The sequence below is a fragment of the Ochlerotatus camptorhynchus genome, unplaced genomic scaffold, assembly GCF_037179485.1.
Source record: "Ochlerotatus camptorhynchus isolate MF236.1 unplaced genomic scaffold, CSIRO-AGI_Acam_v1.1 ptg000365l, whole genome shotgun sequence".
NCBI classification, from domain to species: domain Eukaryota; kingdom Metazoa; phylum Arthropoda; class Insecta; order Diptera; family Culicidae; genus Ochlerotatus; species Ochlerotatus camptorhynchus.
In genome coordinates this window covers 208,112-230,202 of record NW_027040853.1, presented here as the reverse complement: position 1 = coordinate 230,202, position 22,091 = coordinate 208,112, and the positions used below count along the sequence as shown (strand labels likewise).

Here is a 22,091-nt window from a genome sequence, read left to right as displayed (position 1 = left end):
TGTGCCGTTATCAAATGTTATGCCTGAAATGTTTGTTATATGAGCTGGTGTAGTCAGATTCCGTGGGTGTGTAGTCATTCAAGAGAAATCGACGTTCAAAGTCACTGTTTACGTTTCGAGTTATACCCTTCTGACTTGTTTCACCTGATTTTAGAGATAGCTAAAGTGTGATTGTGTTAGTAATTTGTTTTCATTAGAGTCGGTGTATAATGAGTCACGCCAAGAGTGAAGCCAAGTCTACCTATTGAACTGTCAAACCGGCTACCTATCGTGCAAAGTAAACAAACATTACGATGGTATGAAAAGTCCACGAAAGGTATTGCAATAAAATATAAAATAAAATTGAAGAAATGATCATAAACACGCAGTGAGCATTAAATTGTCATGGGATACGTTTGCTAATGATCAGTAATGAGAATTTCTACTATTGTTTGATAAGATAATTTGACAAAATCACTGATATAATGATTCACTACAGCCGCAATTTTTTGTTCTAGCTAGAAGTCATTTGAAGTTGATGTAGAAGCAGTGGTGGCACGAGTCCTGGAGTTTAACATTTTTTCCTTAACATTTGATACTTTTTGCGATAACCATTTTGACAACACACAAAAACAAACTGGCAAGCGGCAAAAATGTCATGACATTTCTAAACTGTTTTCTGCCAGCGACAGAACATTTTCGCACAAAGAAGCAGACAAGACCGGCGGCGCGCGCGACATAAATTTATGTCGTGTAGAATTTTGCTGATTTCTGGCTAATTACTGCATTTATTTGATGTTTATTGCATGGAATTAAAAGATAAGAATGAAGACTGACCACTCATAAGCATTGATGCTAAAATTATGCGTAAATAAGGGAGTTGGTAATTTACTGTCACACGCAAGCCTGCAGCTAAAATTTCATTACAATAAACTGTTTGGAAAAATCAGACTGCGAGATTTTATTTATTCTCTATCTCCGCTGTTCGCTTGGAATGTAGTTATAAACGGCCGCCCGTGTGCTGGCTGTTTTGTTTCGCTCTGGACGATGGTTTTTCAAAAAATGTACTGTTGCCACCTCTGTGTAGAAGTCCTCTGTTGCCAAGTGAAAAGAAAGGGGATCCTTCGAAAACCGTGATGCGAGTTCAACTGTTTTTCTCTTGGCGTGACTCATTATACACCGACTCTAGTTTTCATCAGGAAAATTTTGCGCTCTCTAGATAAACATTTCAAAAGGTCCTATCTGCATTGATCGATTCTCTTCATCGGCTTTCTCTTTCCTCAATAACTCAGCTGCAAAACCTTTCCATATTGTATTTGACGTTTTGGACGCTACATAAGAACCTCCTTTATCAAACTATGTGGTAGAATTAGCGCGTTTGCATAGCAGTGGCAGATAGGACCATTTAAAATGTTCATCGAGATATGTGGAAATTTTTGATTACCGATCGCCTTACAAGCTTGGTATAGAAACCCCTCGTTTTTATCACTGTTTCCTGAAATTTTCAAAGAAATACCTGGCAACCCTGCTCACAGTTGTTTTGCAATCCATCGTCTTCGTCTCTTCGATGTCATGTCGTCATCGTCATCGTCATTAGTGTTCAGACAGTCGGGCACGTCGGTTGTTCGTCCGATTTTCCGGATTTTCCGCTGTTGTAGATTTAGCCAGTACTAATTTTCGTTCCCTGTTCCATAGAATATCCTACGTTCTTGAGTTTTTCCTTGATGTCATCGAAAAAGTGCGAGGAAAAGCTGTAGTGATTGTTGTGTGTTTGATCTATATTTGTTTTCCAAAATCATACAATGAATGCAAACAGTTTGTAGGGAGTGGTTTGTAATAAAAATAATCATGTGGAAATTCGTGTGAATCTTCAGGAGAAGACTTGTGTGCACTCTGCAGGATAAAATTTCTATCCTTACCTCACAATTTGTCTGCTCCTGCTGGAGCTCTCGTTTACGGGGTTAGGGGTGCTCGTGTATGTGTGGTAGTGTGTGTTTCTGCCCTTCGCTTGCATCGGATTTTTTTTTTTCTTGAGATTCTGACATAACAACAAAGAATACCAATAAATTGGTTGAAGGATTCCGGAGAAGGTGGGAAACAGGTTCCATATTCGCACTTTGGATGCGAGATCAAATTGGTCACTGACTAATGGTTCGTAATAAATACTCCCTGAATAATGCTGGCAAGTCGCCGAGTAAAAAGTCTCGGTCCAATAGTAAGCAGCATGACGCTAGTGACCACGAAGGTGGTGAAGGAAGTTCCGGAGCGACACTGCTAGATGGCGGAGGTGGTGGACCGAACGGAGCCCCGCGATGTGATTCTGTTCATAAGCAAAATCTTTACATTATTTCGTTTCCAGTTATTTTTGTGTTCAACGTTTTGCGTTCTCTGCTGTATCAGTTGTTTATAATTTTTCGGTACATTTATAATTTCACTACCAAAGTGGTTAACAAACCGGTGAGAAAAGAGTGCGGGCTTGAGATTGTAATCAACGATCAGAACCAGCAACACATCCAGAGTCGACAGCCCCTGGACCAACAACATCAGCAGGAGCAGCAGCAGCAACAGTTACCGTACGATAATCAACAGCAAGCACATCCTTTGCAGTATTCCAGTAGTGGCGTCTTAGTGAACGTAGAAGGTCGCGAAATGTCAGTGCAAAGATCGGCCAGTGGAAGTCAGGTTGGTCCTGGCGACCCTCTACTAGCTAAGCAAAAGCATCACCATCGAAGAGCTTTTGAATATATCTCTAAGGCATTGAAGATCGACGAGGAAAATGAAGGTGAGTCAACAAGCATATTTGGTTCAGTTATCATTTATCAATCAACAAAGTATTCTATAAAGACAGAGCTTAAAATATGATGTCAAAATATTTATTTCAATAGCAAAAATCATCACATGTCTGCATAAAATTTAAAAAAGCCTTCGAAAGTTTTTGGAATCTCTACTTGTCTTCAAACATCTTCATATAACATGAAATACCGCCAAAATGTCTTGGGGAAAAAATGTCTATCTGAGGAAAAATAATGAATTTAAATTGCCTTCAACTTCAAAATGAAGGCTATCAACTTTTTTATGAGAAGTTTACGTGTTGAAAAATAGAAATGAACAACAGATACTAAATAAGGAATTTTAAAATCGCAGCAGAGTTTATTATGGAGAATCTGGAAACATATCGATGTAATGCAAACATATAATACTCTGGAGAGGGGCATCCCTAGGTCTGAGGGGGGGGGGGGAGGCAGTTTGTTTGATTTATGAGACGTTTCTGATCAGCTATAGAAACCATCTGTAAAAAATTAAATAATAAATTTAATGTTGTTGCTTTAGTGGCGCCAACATTAAACCAAAATGCGCTAGTCGGACTTCCGACGTAATTAGCGACAGTGAAGAATATCGCTTTGATTTTTAATCGTATGTACAATATTATTCTTCAAGCATTCCTCGCATTAACATGAACTAGCACGATGAAACCCGTTGATGCAAGCACACGAAAGTCACATTGCAATGTGGTGTTTATTAGTCACAGTATCTCGCGAAATCAGATCCGTTTATGGAAACTTGTCATCTTGTCAATGTTGTCGAACCTTGCTACTAACCGCTTCATTCTCGTTCCTTCTACGCGAAATTGCGTCTGTGTGTATGGTTCTGCCAAATTAGCGGTGACCCTGACACGCATGCTTAAGCAAAGTGACTTGTATCTGTTTGGCATATACATTAAATTAAATATTCAATGTCCTATCCACTAAACAGTTTGAATGATTTTTCTCAATTTTCGGAGTAATTCGAACACTTTTACAGAAATAGTCAATATTTGAATCTATAACAAGTTTTAATGTATAAAATATGTATCTGTCGTACACAATATACAACAAATCAGCTTCTCATCGTCATCTGCTCAAATAAAAACAATATACCAAATCTAACGTGCAAACAATGGCAATTGGAATGAGTTTCCGGAGGCCTGAACTACCAATAAACGCATAACAGTCCCATTTAAACAAAAAAAAATCAAGTAAAGATGTGACTGTTATGCTTTTATGGGCAGTGCTGCACTTCCTATACAATTCCGGTAGCTTTAACTACAAAAAACCATTATCGGCTATGTGCACAAATGAAGCGCATCCGAGCGTGTATCGTTATAGTTGTTGATGATGAAACACTCTGCTACCCATCTCTGTGGCAGTAGCCCACTCACAAGAAGATGGTAGGTAAATATAACCACCATGACACGGAATCGGTGGGCTCGTTGTTTTGAAGCTTGATTCTATTTCATATTCTGTAGCTACGAACATGAGCATCATAGTACCGATGATAGGCTATCATCGTAAAGCTCTAGCTCCTATAATCAATTTATTTACTCTCATACGCTTCCTTCTACATTGATTTCTTCTCACAATTTCTGGTGCCTACCGTTAGTAACCGCATTTTAAAAGAAGGTTTTCCTAAAGTCCGCCACTAAAAGTATGGACGACTGTCACCATTCACTAGACGTTCGCTAATTGAAAGATTTTCTACTGAAACCTCTTTTAACTGAAAGTCCGCTAACTGAAAGAAGTTTCAGTTAAAGGACATTTATCTGTCAAATTTGTACATTCCAAAATGTCAAGATGAATCAAATGAACACGACGCCTATTGATACATTTAACAGCTGGTTTGACACATGAAATGCATTCAATGACATGTCCAAGGATGAGATTTGAACTCGTAACTTTGGCATGAGAGACCCAATCAAATTTTATCTAATCAGTTACAAACGCAGTTCGAGAAGGCATCCTGGAAAATGGCAAAGATATAGCTATTTTGAGTTTCATATTATCTCATCCCATCTTCCTCCTACAGTATACAAATTCCGGAGTGATTTGAGATTTGGGCGTAATTGCATTTGTAAACAAACACGTCAATCACCGATTTCTCGCGAATAAAAGCTCAATCTCGAAAAGTAATAACACTATGAGGTAGAGGAATGATTCCTCTATGATTTGTTTGCGAGATTGAGCTTTTATTCAAGAGAAATCAGTAAGTGACGTGTTGGTTTCCAATAGCAATTACGCCCAAATCTCAAATCACTCCGGCTCTCCGACATCAGAAGCAGCTTAAGTTCTTAATCAAAAATATGTAAATGTTTTCCAGTTGCTCAAAATCAAAACACCACACTTTGATTGGTCCATGGGTTATTTCATGTGGACAAAATCAAATTGTCATCATGTGATGAGATGATATCGGATATGCAATCAATCAATCAATCATCCGAGCTGTGCGAAGAAGTGGTTCATTTTCAACAGCTGTGCCACGATTTGGATCAAGCGGCCTATTTTGCATCAATTAGTTATGACATAGCTTCAAGGGGAAATTGAAAATGTGAAGTGGATTTCCGCTGCAGCTGGATTGAAAATTGTCCAATTGTAATTCACTTCTCCTAGGTTCAAGCACCCATTTGGCAGTGGTCCATGTTTTCGACTGGTAGTTAGAATCCTGCAATGATTGTAGTTGGGTTTTTTTTTTTGTCGAATGTTGGGCACGTTTCTATAAACGCTGATGCTGATTAAATAGTTTATCTCTCTTCCTAATGATTTTGTCGGCACATACTAGTGAGGTCCGCACAAGGCGGGATGTTCAGGGAAATCGAAAAAAAAAAATCCACCTATAATTGACCAGATTAGGAATGGACCCTGCTCCCTCCAGCATGGTATGTTTTATCACCGCATCTATTGATTGGTTAGCATAGATTCTCAACGTTGCCCCACACCGCGAGATGAAGTTCGCTCTACATCGCTGCTTTTTATGTGCTTTTCGTTTAGTGGAGGTACGCGTAGCGTAGATTGAAAAACGGTGGGCTAGGCTAATGGACAGACAATGCAGTTCCTAAGATTAACCATTCTATTTTTAAGTTCGTTTTTACAGATCAGAAAATAAATCTGCTTCCCTATCGAGTGTACAAACAACTCTAATTGAAATCGCATTCCTAACGGTACTAGCATACATAGTTCGATACAACTTCCGAGCTGATCGTTCTTGTAATTCGATCTATTTCGGCTAGGCATCGAAATGCTGCATATTTTCTTAAATAGGGTGTGCCAGAAATATGAGCACAGTCTGTCATTTCTCTACAGTCCATAGTACTATGGTCGCGTAAAAGTAAAACTTTATCATAGTTAAATCGGCAGGTCACTTCGTTTTAATTCTCCTATTTTGTGTATTTTTCAACTATTTCTGATCAGAAAATTTCTGATGAAACATTTAATGCTTCCTTTCGATTATCGTTGCATATTGCAACACAATAGATTCTAAATCAGGTCCAGGTCAATCTTCCAAAATTTGAGTTTATTTGGATGCGAACTCATACTGCACAGGCCCTTTAAAGTTTATATGGGAATTACAATGGAAAAGTACTTTTTGTTCTCAATGTCCTAGCTCTTCGCCATAATGATATACACAAAAGTCTGCTCTTATGTGTTTTTTATCAGCCTTTTTTATTATTTCTTTACTAAGGAGACTTTCAGTCCTTGACTGGTTCGTCTCCGGAGTACAACCTGGCTCAAGACCACTTTTTGAATAAACTTTAAGTTTATTAGTTTTATTATTAAGGCGTTAACTTTCTGTTATGATCGATTGCTTTCAGGGTAACACTGCATCCTACACTTGTGACATAGCCTAGATTTTTTACCCTATTCTTCGCGCCAAGCACACCAATGTTGCCTGCTGAGCAGTTGACGGAGCATGCCAGCAGAGCATCATCTTGGTAATCAATTAATCACTAATTATCCTCACGTTCAATTAAAATGTGGTCTTCCACATAAGTAGATCATTACAGCGAAGAGCTAGAACGATTTGAACAATAGTTCACTTTTTTCATAGTGATTCCCATATAAACATCAAAGGGCCAGTACAGTATGAGTTTGCATCCAAATCAGCTCAAATTTTGTGAGAATTATCAGAACTTGATTTCAAATCTATTGAGCTTGGTGGAGCAAAATCGAAATTTTGAGTTATTTTCCGGTTCAGCTTTTGGTTGGTAATAGCACTCCATCTGTTTGCGCTTTTCCACGAAAACTCTACGTATTTTGATAATTTTGAATCAAAAATTAGCACTTACGGCACATATGCTTGTTGAGCCATAAGTTAACAACAATAAACATCCATGAAGAAATGCTAAACGCTAATGGGATAAATATGGCGGAGGCCTGAAAGTGTGCATATATAAGTGTGTGATATAATTTACATCATATAAAAAAGATCTGACAAACGTTTACCAAGTTTGACCGCATCAGTGGTGCAAGACAGGTTAAATTGGGGATCGCAAATAAAGGCGCGGCTAAAATAGCAAAAATGTAATATTCAGCTTTTATTTGTTTACTCATGTTTTCTTCCTTCATTCCTTTATTTAACGACGGTCTCTGTTCCACAATCTAGTGCAATCACCGACGGACATCGATTGCCATCCATTGACGGCAATCGAATGTGCAGGAAAGCAGCTTTCAAACCTGCGTAGAATATCGCATCCGGGCCGGGACCAATGGCTTTACTTCTGCTCCGAAGGAAGACGTGACCAGAGATTTTCATGCCTCAGAAAAATGCCACCGACCTCGGCTGGGATTGTACCCAGAGTCTGGGTATTGGCTTGGAATATTTTCTTACACAAGAATCCAAGACTTCTCTGACGTTTGTGAAATGCACAAGTTTTAGTACAGACTCGGGGTAAATTATAAGTATTAGTGCAAGAAAACATGCATGGCTCTGTTGTCTTGTGAATTTTAGCTACAGTGATCCGCAACGAAAAAAATCCACCAGAATCATTATCAACATGTTTACTCAAACCTAACTATAATTATCATATAAAAAACAATTTTGTGTTTTAATAATAAATCAGGTATTAAGAAAAGAATAGAATATGTTTTAATTCATTTTAAAAAAAAAATCACTTTCTTATAACGTTTTGAAAGAAAAAATAAAAAAAATGATAGGACAAGAAAAAAAAATCCACTTCGTAATCGTATCCAACAAAAAAAAAAATCAACGCAATATAGATTTGCGACCTTTAGTACCCAGTATGTCCAGCATGAGCTTCAAACACCTTCTTCTTTTGACATGCTTTCCACTAAATTCTGCAGATGTAGATGGTCAATACTACTCCAGGCTCGAGACAAGGCTGAAAAGTACGTGTCCTTGTTCGTAACACCAGTCTTATCAACCTTATTATCCAGAATTGCCCATAGATTTTCAATAGGGTTCAAATCTGGGCTTTAGGCAGGCCACACCAATGGTTTGATCCGCTTGGATTTGAAGAAAGCCTTCGTTTTTTTGACAGTATGCTTCGGATCATTATCTTGTTGGAAGATGTAGTCCTTTCCTACTCGAGTTTTTGCCACGGATTCCTGGAGATTATCATTGATGATATCGATGTAGGCATCAGCATTCATTATGCCGTTGATCCGTACTAAGTTTCCTACTCCAGCCCATGCGAAACAGCCCCATACCATTATGTTCCCACCACCATGTTTTACAGTAGGCTGAAGATGTCGATCCTGTAGGGCTTCATCTGGTTTTCTCCACACTCTCAAACCTTGTTCACTGATCCTGCGGCTGATTGTTCGACCGGATATCGAAAGCTGAAGGTTCTCCTTGATCGACCTGATCAATAATGAAGGGTTTTTCTTTATTTCCCGGATAATCATTGTACCTCTACCTGTTCTGTCAGTCACGGATCTGATCTCCTGATATTTCGCCCAAATCTCCTGAACTGCAGCTTTTTTCCGTTGTGATACCTTGTTCTGGCAGTCTTTTACCACCAAATTTCGGATGGAAATCGAAATTTGTTTGCCAACCATGATTTTTCGGCGAGATTACACTATTTTCCGCGATAAGCAAGTGACGGACGACTTAAAATGGTGGCAAATGACGGGGTGTTGATGTTGACATATTTCAAAACTATTTCCGAGGGGTTTTTCAATATTTAATTACAGTTGGGAGTACTTCGCCGATATGGAATCGATTTCTTGTGTCGAATTTACGAAATGGATTTTTTTTCTTGTCCTATCATTTTTTGTTGATTTTTTTTCAAAACGTTACAAAAATAGTAAATTTTTGAATAAATGAATTAAAACACCTTCTATTCTTCTCTTAAATACCTGATTTATTATTAGAACACATAAAAGTACTTTTTTTGAAAAGTATAATTAGGTTTGAGTAAACATTTTGATACTAACTCAGGTGGATTTTTTTCGTTGCGGGTCACTGTATAACGGCCTCTTTTCTGATTTTTATCTCTCAATATATGAAATCTACACGAAAACTATGTTTGAACGAAATTTCTAGAACAGTATAAGGAAGGCCGTAGACTACACATTTTTATATCATATGGGTGAAAAATTCGTAGAACAAATACTTTAAAATTCTTCACTTTTTAAGATATCTTCGAGCATGAAACTAAGTGAAACTTCAATAAAATCACTTTGAATAGTCAATCTTTGGTCACAAAGTTGGTAGATAACACATTAAGCTTTGCTATGAAAGTTGTTACAGCAGTTTTCGTTGTTTCAGTCTCGAGATACAAATATTATAAGCCGTAAATTACCTTAAAAACATCAAATTAACTTGAAGCACCTCTAAATCATCACCGATTTTGCTGAAAATTTGAACAGAAGTTCAAATTAACATGACGAACAGTAATCACGGTTGACCCGGTGCATCCCGAACATTTCTGTTACAATGAACAGGTCTAATGTATATGCAGTCTACAGTTATTGACAATTTCAAATAAAAGGTATGTTTTAAAATAACATGTAAGGCAACAGCACTATTGTAAAACGGTCTACACTGATTGACGACAAATAAACAAACCTTTGAATTTACCCAAAGTTCTGCACTAATACTTATACAATTCCCAAACGTCAGAGAAGCCTATTAGTAATAAACGATCAATTATTACACAGAAATCAACAGATGTCATAATAATATCGGGAATTTTAAATAACGTTCCATCAAAATAGTTAACATATGTGAGCGTAGTCAACTTTTCGTACACCATTACCATTGGGCTGTCCCTTGTAGTTTTATTTATCACATTGTAGAACGACGCACACACTTGCTTCGATTCTCTCCAATTCCCGTTCAGTAGAAAGAGCATACAAAATCAAATTATCGTACTATGAGCGCTCCTTATTTGCTTTTAGCCTATCCATGTACCGAAGCATGGAGAGAGCAGTGGAAAAAGCACACGTCTGATAATCGCAACGTTCGTGGTTCGAGTTCAGTCGGCAACCTTTTTTCTATTTTAATTTCGACAATTTAATTTCACTCATCAATTTACTCCACATTTTTCGGTCTCCAATTTTCTTGGACCGTAGCTCGGTATATCTCATCCTCCGTTCATGCAGTCTCCACTAACATCCTGCGATGATGAATCCCACATAATTGTAAGCAAATCTTACATTCCCGGTTATTACACACCATTTTGAAGCTTATATAGGGGAAATGTATGTAATTTCGGCCTAAGTGTCCCTAATTTGGGCCCATACATAAATTCAGAAATCGACTAAATTTTCAATAGCAACCAAAAATATCCATTAGTACCGTCCCAATGACGCGTTCATCTAGATACAATTGATAAATAGCAGATTTTTAGCAATTGGCCCAATATTAGATCCATAGGCCAACATTAGAGCCATTTCCCCTATTATACATTTTGAAGCCGCTGGAATAATAAATTTAAACGCTATACATTGAGCACATAATAGACCACACATAATATTAAGCTAAATTTCACTTTCATTTACAAAAACAACTTCTGCGATATATGTTTTTGTTGTGCATCTTTTCTAACAAATAACATTAAATGTAAAGTTTCACCATGAAGATAACTAGATTGTGTGAAACCACTTATAAAAGTACGCTTTTACGTTGAATCATCATTGTGCCTCCGGCGCACTTATTCCTTGGCTCATAAGTAATAAGGGCATACCCAGCAACGATGGTTATGGTTCACCTTTTCGTGGTGCGTTACTGGTATAAGATCTACTTTCGAACCTTAGGCCTGGCAGCATCAAACTAGGGGAACAGGATTTTTCAGCAATCAAAGGAATACATTTTAGTAGGGGAATTTACGTATTCTCGGCAACCTAAGCAGCGATCTTCTTTCTATAGCCTTTTTCTCTATGGAACGCACACATATGCAGTATTGGTTTGTTTACAATCTTTTGCTGCCAGCTGCTCTAACAATTTCAGTCGAAAGAATTGTCAAAAACTGTTTTGAAACGCTTTTACAAAGCTCCAATCTTCTCTAGTGAGAGCGAGTATTGTCGGCAACCAGTTTTTCTTCGGCAACCGTTCCATTTGAACTGCATGTAAATCTGCTGTTCTATTATCGGCAGCTTTAAATCAGCTACAATTTGTAGTGCGTGTGTTTCATTTCAAGAAAACCCTGCTTTTTCTCAGTGGTAAAAATATAGTCAAATTGAAAATCCAGTGAAAATAGTGTTTCAATTTGGGTTGCCGAAAATAGTCTGTCATGCCGAAGCCGTCATTTCCCCTATTTTTTACTTTTTAAGCTTTGTTAATAGTGACGATACTCGGAGAAGTCGTCAAAATATCTTGAAAGAAGGGATACTTTTGGATACCCGATAAAAAATAACTATAATAAAGCAACGAAATTTTAAGTCTTTGCTGTTGAGTTACGGTATTCGACGTAAATGGGGTATCTTTGATAATGCGGGTAACTTTGATAGTATAATATAAAGATTAATTTTACTCGCTGCGCTTTCTCCAAATTAAAAACATTGGTTCCATATTGTAGCTTAGGGTATTTCCGTTGATATCGTATAAACTTTTTATATAGTATGTGTTACATATTTTACAAACATATTATAAAACAATTTCCGTGTTTTTCGCCTTTTTGAAAAAGCGCTCAAACCATCACTTATGAAATGTATTTCCGATATAGCCATCACAAATTCAATGTTGTATTTTTATTGCTAATGAAGTTTTTTTTTCTACATTCATCGAGCATTATCAAAATAACCCCAAATCAAAATTCTGAAGTTCGGTTACACAACTAAAAAAATAGTGCAGATGCTTTAATTTTCGTTTAACTTTTTACTAACGAATTAACTCTTGGATCATCGGTACTAAAAAATATAAAATTTGAAAAACATTCATTGCTGTAAAAAATATTTAGAATATTCTTTAAAAAACTACCAACGTTACCTCGTTTTACGGTACATGTAAGTTTATTGTTGAACCAGTGTACGGGAGATGAAATCAATTTCGATTTTAACGATACAATGCTCAAACAATGAAAGTTGGTGTGATGAGTTCAAATTTGTTCGTTCGTAGTTGTGTATGTTTTTTTCCTTTTCTTTCTTTTCGACATTTTCGAAAATGTGTATAAGGTTGTTTTGGTGCTACCATGGTGATTGTATTTGGTGAGCTTGTTCCAGTTAAAAACAATCCATTTATTTCCTGCCGGAATAGATTAGATAGAACATAAGAAACGCGATACCGTCGGTAAGACTTACTGAGCAGAAGATCGTTGGTTCAATCTCAAGCTCCTTCGCGTTATATGATCCTTAGGACATCAATTCAGCTTATCGTTCACCAAAAAGAACCCTGCTGCAATCCCAACTCAATATCCCAGTGATTCCTCGTAGAAGGGCAGAGGTGTTCTTGGCTTCCATGAAAGCGAGTGTCACGTCAACACATTCCTACCCATTCCTTTCTTAACCTGCGTTCGGGCGCGAAGATCACCAGTTTTTACACATTGAGAATGATTGCTAGTCCCAAGCATCGTCTATTACTTCTCTACTTTTTTGCCGCGTTTCGCATTTTTCCAACCATTGTAGATCAATTTCAGTTTATTAACGTTACCAGCATACACCGCTTAACAAAAATTATGTACATTTCTGCACACGTTATTAGCACAGATTTAGCGGAAATTTAAACGATATGTCATGTAAATTTAAGACTGATTTCGCATAAACTAGCAGTGTTGCATACAAACTTGTCAACATTTTCGTTGTTTATGCTTACAAATACAGTTATGATATGACTCGATTTTGTCAGCCTTCTTTTTGAAAATCATTTTTTTTTAATGATTAAAGTTTGATGCGTGAAGGGACTGACAAATTCGGGTCATTACTGTATTATCAAAAAATAAACTACAAGGTGTGTCGCTTGGATTGGCGTTGACGACTGTAAAAACGGTGTTTCTCATATACGTGTGTGTGATGAAAAAATGCAAAAATCTTCTCTCCTTCACTTCTCACGTACAACCGCAAACAAAATCAACACAATCGTCAAAGACCATTCCTATTTATACAGGAAAGACATGGAAAATAAGCCATTCCAATGAAACGAAGCATCACAAACAAACACAGCTTTGTTAGATTTATTTCATTTTATTCCTTCGACATACCTTATTCCTCAGCATGAACTTTTTTTCGTCGTTTGCGGAATGACTCATTAAAGCTTTTCCGCCGTGCTTCAAGAGCTAGCAAAACGATAGAAAACGCGGCAAAATGACATTTTGTCAAGTTTATTGCAAAAAGGCAAAGGCTGCTCGCGTGATGTAACGTACAATAACGTGGTAGACGCTACGATATTGTTTAGGTGCCAAGAACTTCTTGACTGCTCAAGGAGTTTGCTGTCAGGAAGGTCACGTTGCGGCATGGTAAAATGTGTTTAGGGTAGAGTAGAGCTAGTGGATCTGTTTTGAGTATAATTTTTATTTGTATTGGGACCGCTCAATAGTTTAAAAAATCGGATCAACTAGCCCCAAAAACATGGTGTCAAAACATGCATAGGTATAGGAAACTGTGCTACGAGAGGGGAGGGAGGTCTAAAATTATGCAAAAATATAATTCGTCATTTATGGTGACTGCTGAATATTGAAAATATATTCAAAATTTGCAATTTTTATTGAAATTGATGTAACAATTAACAAAATCGATTGATAAATTGAAAAAATACTACCAATTTCAAAGACTCTGCAAATTATACTCATGATACAAGTCTAAATTTTGGTACTCATTGTTGCCACAAAAATACAATTTCATGCTTTGGTTGACATAGAAAGCTCATAATTAATAACTATGGAAGTGCTTCTGGAACATTAAGTCGAGAGCCGGAAAACCGCTCGCAAAAGAAGCGTGTAAGGTCTAGAGCACTGTTTTGTACGAAAAAAATCTGGGAATGATTGTTCACTATTGACTGTTTCAAGAACTACTATTACAGTTCTCGTAAGAAATATCGACAGAGGGTGTACTTTTTGATAAGCCATTTGCATGTAAGATTGTACAAACGGTGCAAAACAACTTTTTAGAAGATCGCAAATCGATTCGACTTCTGTACTTCCGTTTATTACTATGTATTTAGGTTCAGCCAAGTGCTCCTCGATCAGTGAGCTTGTCAAATAAACGTTCTCGTTTCAATATTTCCTTTTATCACACAACGTAAAAGTCGGGTCCTATCCGTGCACGATCAGGCCTTTTAGATAGAAGGTTATTTTCATTGGCAAAGTCACGATCCATTGGAAGATGGACAGTTCTGTTGTGAAATCTGCCACCCCGTGGCGCTAGTGTTCCATTTGGCTTTTGGTTGCTTGCTTAACATCACTGCTCGAATTGATAGAAAGTTGCTCAGATGGAAAAAAAAAAACCTATTGAATGATGCATGTTGAGAATTCCATCATCATGCGGCATTAGTATGCCATTTGACTTCAAATTGCAGCAAATAGATAGAGCATTTAACGGTCAATTTAAAAGTATTTTAGTTGGTAGTTCCGCCATCTGTGCCGTGCTTAGTCAATTTCCTTGCGTTTGAAGTTTACACACTACCGCCATCTGTTCAGTGTACTGCCCACCACAGTGTACTCAACAGATGGTGGTAATGTTCTAGCGACTATGTTTTACAGTGAGAAATATTCAATGAGTTATGTCTGTTTATCTGTGGTTTTAGTTTTCAGAAAAGTTTTTCTGATGGTCAGGCCATTGGCAAGACCTTTTCTACCCATAAAGGCATAACTGGGGCATAAGCAGAGATGGGACAGTTATACTTTTATGGGCAGTAGTGCATGGTTAACATTTAAGTTTCGAATTTACTCACCAGGCGGCACTAGTGAGCATTTGACTCCTAATTGCTTGCTTTAAATTCACATCATAATTAGATAGAAGGTTGATGAACAAGAAATATTGGACGGTTTAGAATTCTCTCACCAGATATCTAATTGCTAGCTTTGAACTTGACAGCTCTATTAGATAGAAGATTGTTGAATTTGGCAAAGTTGTGAAAATTGATAAGAAATGTTGGATGGTGAACAGTTTAATCCAGAACTCATTCACCTGCTGGGCCATTTAACTTTTAGTTGCTTGCTGAACTTCACTGCTTGAATAGATAAATAGTTGCTGTCTATGGCAAAAAAAAATCAGGAGGACGGACGTAGGGTAGAGCACTACTTCGGCCTAATCACCCATTTTGGGCCTATCGAGCAGCAAACTTTTTTTAGGAGATTTTTAGCCGTAGGCAGTGGCGTCGCGTAACTTCATTTTTACCTGTTCAACAACTTTGAAAACATTATTTAGGGTTATGTTTACATTCAATTCAGTTTCAAAAAGCATAGGGTCTTCTAGGTTCACTGATTTGTATCCATTGGAATGTTTTGATTATTTACGTGTTAGGAGTTGTTGAACACGCAGATTGAGGTTAGGGCGACGGCACTGGCCGTAGGTTAGTTCATCTCCGTGGAGCAGCAAACATCAAATAAATCCATTGATTCAGAGTTAACAACTCAATTTTACGTTTGGTACGATACTTTAGTTCAAAAACTACCGAACAAAGTCAATGAGTATGCGTGATTGATACGAATCAATTTGTATCTTCATCCGATAGGCCTAACTGAATTCAATTAATCATATGATTTGAGTAGTACACAGTTCGAAAAAGTAGTGTAAATTTTTGTTCAGTATGATGCACATAAATGGAGCGTCACATATCATATAAGTTGACATTATATATCATGGAAAGCTCTGAGACATTTCATGCAATGTAGCAAATATTGTATACAAAAGCCCATCTTTGCAAACAACATTGTTTACAAGTTGCTCGGTTGCGTGAAATGAAATTGTGCATCTAAAACTGCTCATAAAGACGATAATGAATAAAACCTAAAAAATTTCATGCATTTCCAAATGGTTTCCTACCATTCCCATACATTCGAAAGTGACTGGCCCTCTGGATGTGGATGATGTCAAAAACAACCAAAACATGATTAATTGCGTTTCAATGCATTAGGCCTAATTTAAAATCCGTAGGCTGAGTTGGGGTCAAGAAGCAGTGTAAGATTTTTAACAATATCAGAACAATTTGTTTCTCTTTAGCTAATTTTACGGTACGTACGGAAAGATAAATAAATTTAGAAGTCATCTGCAGTGAAAACATTCCATTTTGTGAAAAAAAAATCCACTCGAATAATAGTAGAAAAGAGCGGGTTGTGCTTAATGGCCCAAAATTAGATCTAAGCCCTATTGGTCGATGGTCTGATTCTTTGACCAATCTTTATTAGTTCATCTTCGTGACTATTTTGGTCCAACTGAATTGAAAATGATACGAGAATGTTTGCAAATTTGAACGGTACCAACTTTGTGCTCGTACAGGCAAGTTCATAGTGGTTTTATTGTGAGCTCGAAATATTTTATTTTGAAACAATAAAATTTAACTTTCAATTTCATTGTATTACACTATTTGAAGGACTGTTAATTAATGTTCGCAAATAGAAATAAGTTTCAGGTAAAGAACACTTCTTTGTAAAAATTCTGCAACATCAAAATATCAGCTGGTGTCAATATTATCAAACTAGTGACGCCGGTGGTGTAGTGGTAAGCGTGATTGCTGTTCCAAAGGACCTTGGTTAAATCCCAGTCGGTGTCGTCGGGATTTTCTGATCAAGACAAGATTGACGGAAAACAAAGCAAGGAAAATAATATGACCAAATTAAACATACCTAACAACAGTTTTGATTTACAAAATGCATTTTAACTAGCGTATGTTGTTTACTTAGAACTGAATTTTTAATTCTACATTCTACGATATTGGGTACCTTCTTATTTAAAAAAAATAACTATGAATTGGAGCATTGTTGATTATAGAATAAAAGTTATGCATGCCTATTTTGAAATTTGATTAATTTGATTCATTGGGGTCCCGTAACCTCACTTTTTTACTTTCGAAACCAAATTTAATGCCATATTCATACTCAAATCGGTTGGAAAATACACTTAATCTTCTAGTTTACCCGATATCTATTCATTGCAAGCAATATTTTGATGATTATTTATGTTTTGATAGTGCACAGGTAGATTGAGGTTAAGAAAACGCCACTGTTTGGATTATCAAAAATAATCTCTTAGTCCTACGTCAATAATGCGGTCGTGTCACTAACTTTTTTATGCGTAGTTTTCGATATTACGCCACTAACCAACGAACCCCGCTCTACCCTACTCTGTTTATGTGTCTCTTTTTCTTTCTTTTTCAAAGAGCTGTTTCTATGTCACCTGCTCAATTTATGATACACCGGCAGTCTAGCGTGCTCTCTGACCCTACACGTAGGGGAAAAAACAAATATTTGATTTATCCTCTGACTATTTTTGATAGAACGCCTTCACACTCCAAGTCATTTTTGAGAGGTTGCAGGACATCTTACGAGGACAATTTTCAAAAAATTGTATGGACCGTGTATATTTGTCATCCAACTCCCCCATTCCCTCCTAAACTATCCACGTGGTACATGGACAGCCCCTTAGTTTGTATGAATCCGCAGTGAATAGTGAGTACCACATAAATTAATTACTATTAATAGTGAGAAAGGTCGGTTTTCCGTTTGCATATTTTTCGCTTTTCCATGTAACGTACCGTCTGTGTCAATGTTTAAAGTTGGCCCATAAAGTGCATGTGTCGTGTCAACCATATAAAACTGAATTATTGATTGGTTTCTGTCTGGGACATTTCTTTGTCTGCCTCAACTACAATGAATACCTCGACATAATGAATACTTGAATGGTGATAAGCTGCACTTACCCTTACTGCGAACAAGTAATAACCATCTGTTCATCATCTTTTATGCAGCAGTTCTATTCGGTTGTTTTACATGAAAGTATTCAGGATAATAACCAATGTCTGGACATTGATAGTACTGACTTTGAAACTCGCCAGTTTCACCATGCACGTTCTTAATAGCATACGTACTGTATTGGGCCCAAGGCCAGACGTAACTGTTTTAGCCTATTTTCTCTGTGATGTATAGAAATCCGTTCCAACCAATCTAATATGTATTAGGGTTGTACGAGTCATGGCTAAACGTTTTTATTAAGGTGTGTTAGAATTATGGCCTCAAATGTCATAATAGGGTGCTTCGTATTGCTTCTGACAGCACTCACCACCAGAAGCCATGTCGCCTTCAATCGTATGGGCTGGTGGAAAACCGACCTGAAAATGTATGGCGAAATTCACTTTGAATAAAAACTATCAATAATTATGCACTTTGTACGCAATGTGTAGACATAACATCGCTATTGCTATAATGAACAGAATGTAGAATTTTTTCATAGATAGAAGTATTTTCCGATTTTCCTAAAATCTCAATACTGTATACCGGTAAACCGTAAACCGGTGATGGCGGCGCTACTCCTGTGGGATTTCATGGTTGAAAGTAGTACCCTATTGGAGCACACCATAATACGAAAGTATAGCCATTACTACCCTATGTGTACGTATAATGAATAAAGTAACATATTTGTATACCGCTCTTTCTAGCATTAATTAAGTAAGCAGTTGTTTGAAATTTTTCTATCCCAGCTCCTCCTTAGTAAGATCTTACTTCGAACATTAACATGTTCTGTATTCTTCATGTTTACGTTTATATTTCTGAAATTCCATCCCTCCCTTGTAAGAAAACGTAAGACGTATTCCCTTTAAATTCTTACGTAATTATTGCATGGTCCCTAGTAGACATATCCTTCGCAGAGTGAGTCATTGGCCTGGAATAATACCACAGCCCAGGAAACAGTTCTAGTTAATATAATTCCAAAACATTCCCCCAGTCGCTAAACTTTCCACTCACTCACTCATTGTCTGTAGAGCTAATGCATGGTAAAACTATATCACAACTATTTACGACTACCAAGACGAGAAGAACTAGAGAAGCCACTTGAACAGAAAAAGCACATAGGTAGGTTGCATGTTCTGCACATCGATGGCATACAATGTTAAGGGTTTGTGGAAACATAATCGTTTTCCATAAAAAGGCATTAGTTGTGCCGGGAAACTATCGTCACTCCGTTGCTGTTTCTTATTGACGGTGTGAAAAAGAAAACGCAAAAAATCATCATTCACTTTCTCACATAAAACCCTAACCAAAAAATAGCAACGCAGTGTGTTAAATTCGATACTATTTGTTCCTGAAAAGGGTTGCGAGATATTGGCGTAGTCGGAATTATTTGTTGTGGGAGGAGAGGCATCTTTTACATATATAGAGTAAGGTGGGGCAAAATAAAACTCATTGTTTTGGCAGTTGTTTAGAAGGTCTTTTAGAGCCATACTTTCCCATAAAAAATCACAAACATTGGTGATGTTTTCGATGAATTATAGGCAAAAGTGTGTTTCGAGATGATAAATTGGGGCGGCAATAAAGAAAATTCAATAGCGAAGGAATACTTTTATTTCAGGGCATTATTGCATTTTTCATGAAGATGATTATAGGAGTATCAGACTTTTGATATGTCATCAGGAAGCAAAATGAGACAAAAATCTCAAAAAAAATTCGTACTTATTGCATTTATTGTGAAAAACACTATTTTTCAGTGGATTACGATGTTCGCCAAGTTCTGACAATATCTGGACAAAACATGTTATTTCGTTATATCGTTCACACCATCATGGAGTATTTAAAGATTTGTGGTGGTAAAACTTCTCAAAAATTGCAATTAAGTTTGCAAACTTTTGCCCCATTGCTGAAACGAAGACTTGCCCCACCGATGGGGTAAAAGTTCGTTTTGAACATTCTTCCAAAAAAGTCGTTCTTGCTACGAATCGATATTGCATATTTCCTCTATGCTGATGATCGTAAGACATTTAGAAAAATTCGCGTATATCCAGGTCTACTTTCACGAATTGACCATTTTCCCGGTGATTCCGGATTCCCAGAGGACCGTTTTCTGGCCACCCTGTAGAAGAACCGATATGATGATGGCATGTTTCCTCTATGCCCATGATTGTATGCAATTTGAATAAAATCGCGGATCTCTAGGTCTACTTTCAAGAATTGATCATTTTTCCTGTGATTCCGGATATCAAGAGGACCGTTTTCTGGTCACCTGGTAGCAGATACGATATGAAGATGGTTTATTTTCTCTATGCTCATGATGGTATGTAATTTACCAAAAAATCGCAGATATCTATGTCTACTTTCAGGAATTGCCGAGAACCAGTCATGTCAACATGAATCGACACGCATTTTGCTCGGGACTTTTCCGACGTTTTTCCGTTCCGGCTGGCCAACAACAGGTCCAATCAGGTTTTACCTGTTCCAAATGATTTTTTTAAATATCCTTGTCGGGTATTTTCATCACTGCGACCATTTTTCTGATCTATTGTGATATATTCCCCTTATTTTTTAGCTATATCCAGATACCGTATCACTATTATTGGAAGTGATCGCCATTGTTTGACTAATAGCATTATCACAGTAGGGCATTATACTTAGAATAAAGTTCACTGCCTTACTGAAATTGTTGTTCTCCAAATTTCAAAAGGTTCTATCAGTCCCTTGTCGAAGAACTTACGCCTTTTATTGAAAATTGCCGGACAGTGGCATAGCAAATGTTCCGAGTCTTCCTTTTCTATGCCACAGAAGCGACATACATCATCTTGAAGTTTTCCAATCAGCTTCAAGTGAAAACGGCTCGGACAATGACCTGTTATAAGACCTTGAGAAAAATAACCGCAAGTCAGTCACAATTCCATGACGATGCTGCATTAGTTTAGCACAGTATTGAACAGTAAAAGGATACCATAGTCCCATAGAACGTTATTGTATGTTGCTGGATTTGTTCCGCTGGTTCCATAGCAATGGCCGGAACATATTCCGGTGAGTATGGGTCTTCATCAGACTAGAGCCAAACAGGCCAAACCCACCATGCGATAAATCAATTCACATGAGAATTCAAAAATAAGATCAATAAGAGTTATGATGAGTGACCAGCACTATGTTGGCCACACCCGGACATGTTTCGGATATTCCCGGTCAAGTGGTAAATCTTTTTTAAATCGAAATCAATCAAGCGATACATCAAATCACATGAGAATTCAAAGCCATATCCATTGGCGGTCAAACGTAAAAACTATATTGGCCACATCCGGGCATGTTCTAGATACCCTAGGGCTCACCCTAGGGGAAGTGGACAAAATCTGTCTTGAGACAAATCTCATGATGCGATGTATTGTCTAACAATTTTAGTTCTATAGAAGCAATCCTAAAAACATATCTATGACGTTGTATTATAGTTTATTCAATTTTATTTTCTAATGGGACTGACTTGCGGTTATTTTTCGCTGTGGGACAATTTGACTTGGTATTGTTTTTCAATTTTCTTGAACAAACCACCTGTTTTCAATAGCACATCTCTAAAAACATAGAAAGATAAACGGAATAATGTTGCTAACTCAAAATTGATAAACATTCAGATGGGACTGACTTTCGATTACCGGCAGTGTATATATGAGAAAGATCCAGGATTTTGTGGGTCACAGAAATGTTTGGAATAATGAATCGCTTCGACTGCCTAGCTCCATTCTAAAAGATGCAGCCGATAAGCCACAAAATTACTCTGACATTATGAACTTATGAGATGATCCGAGTCTTGCTAGTGCATCAGCTCTTTCATTTCCGTCAATCCCGCAATGACCAGGAACCCAATATAAGTTGACTTGATTATGACGCTTATAGTTTCTACGTAAACATATAATAGAACACTCTAAAATTGCTTGGATTTCAGTTTGGAACATAGTTGGCCATCTGCCCATAGGAACCGATATGTCCATCCCTGGATCAGTTACTCCTGCTCCTACTT

General features: G+C 37.3%; 1 protein-coding gene across 3 annotated transcripts in view; it reads left to right on the top strand.

Moving 5' to 3' along the window:
* The first annotated feature begins 1,577 nt into the window (after window positions 1-1,577).
* spas (spastin) overlaps window positions 1,578-22,091 on the top strand; it is a 59,747-nt gene continuing 39,233 nt past the window's right edge. For 2 of the 3 annotated variants that reach the window (XM_065232201.1, XM_065232200.1), the window contains exon 1: window positions 1,578-2,761. In XM_065232201.1, the coding sequence (XP_065088273.1) occupies window positions 2,128-2,761 (634 nt within the window). In that variant the 5' untranslated portion in view covers window positions 1,578-2,127. The remainder of the gene's footprint in view (window positions 2,762-22,091) is intronic. The other variant, XM_065232202.1, reaches the window with a different exon arrangement.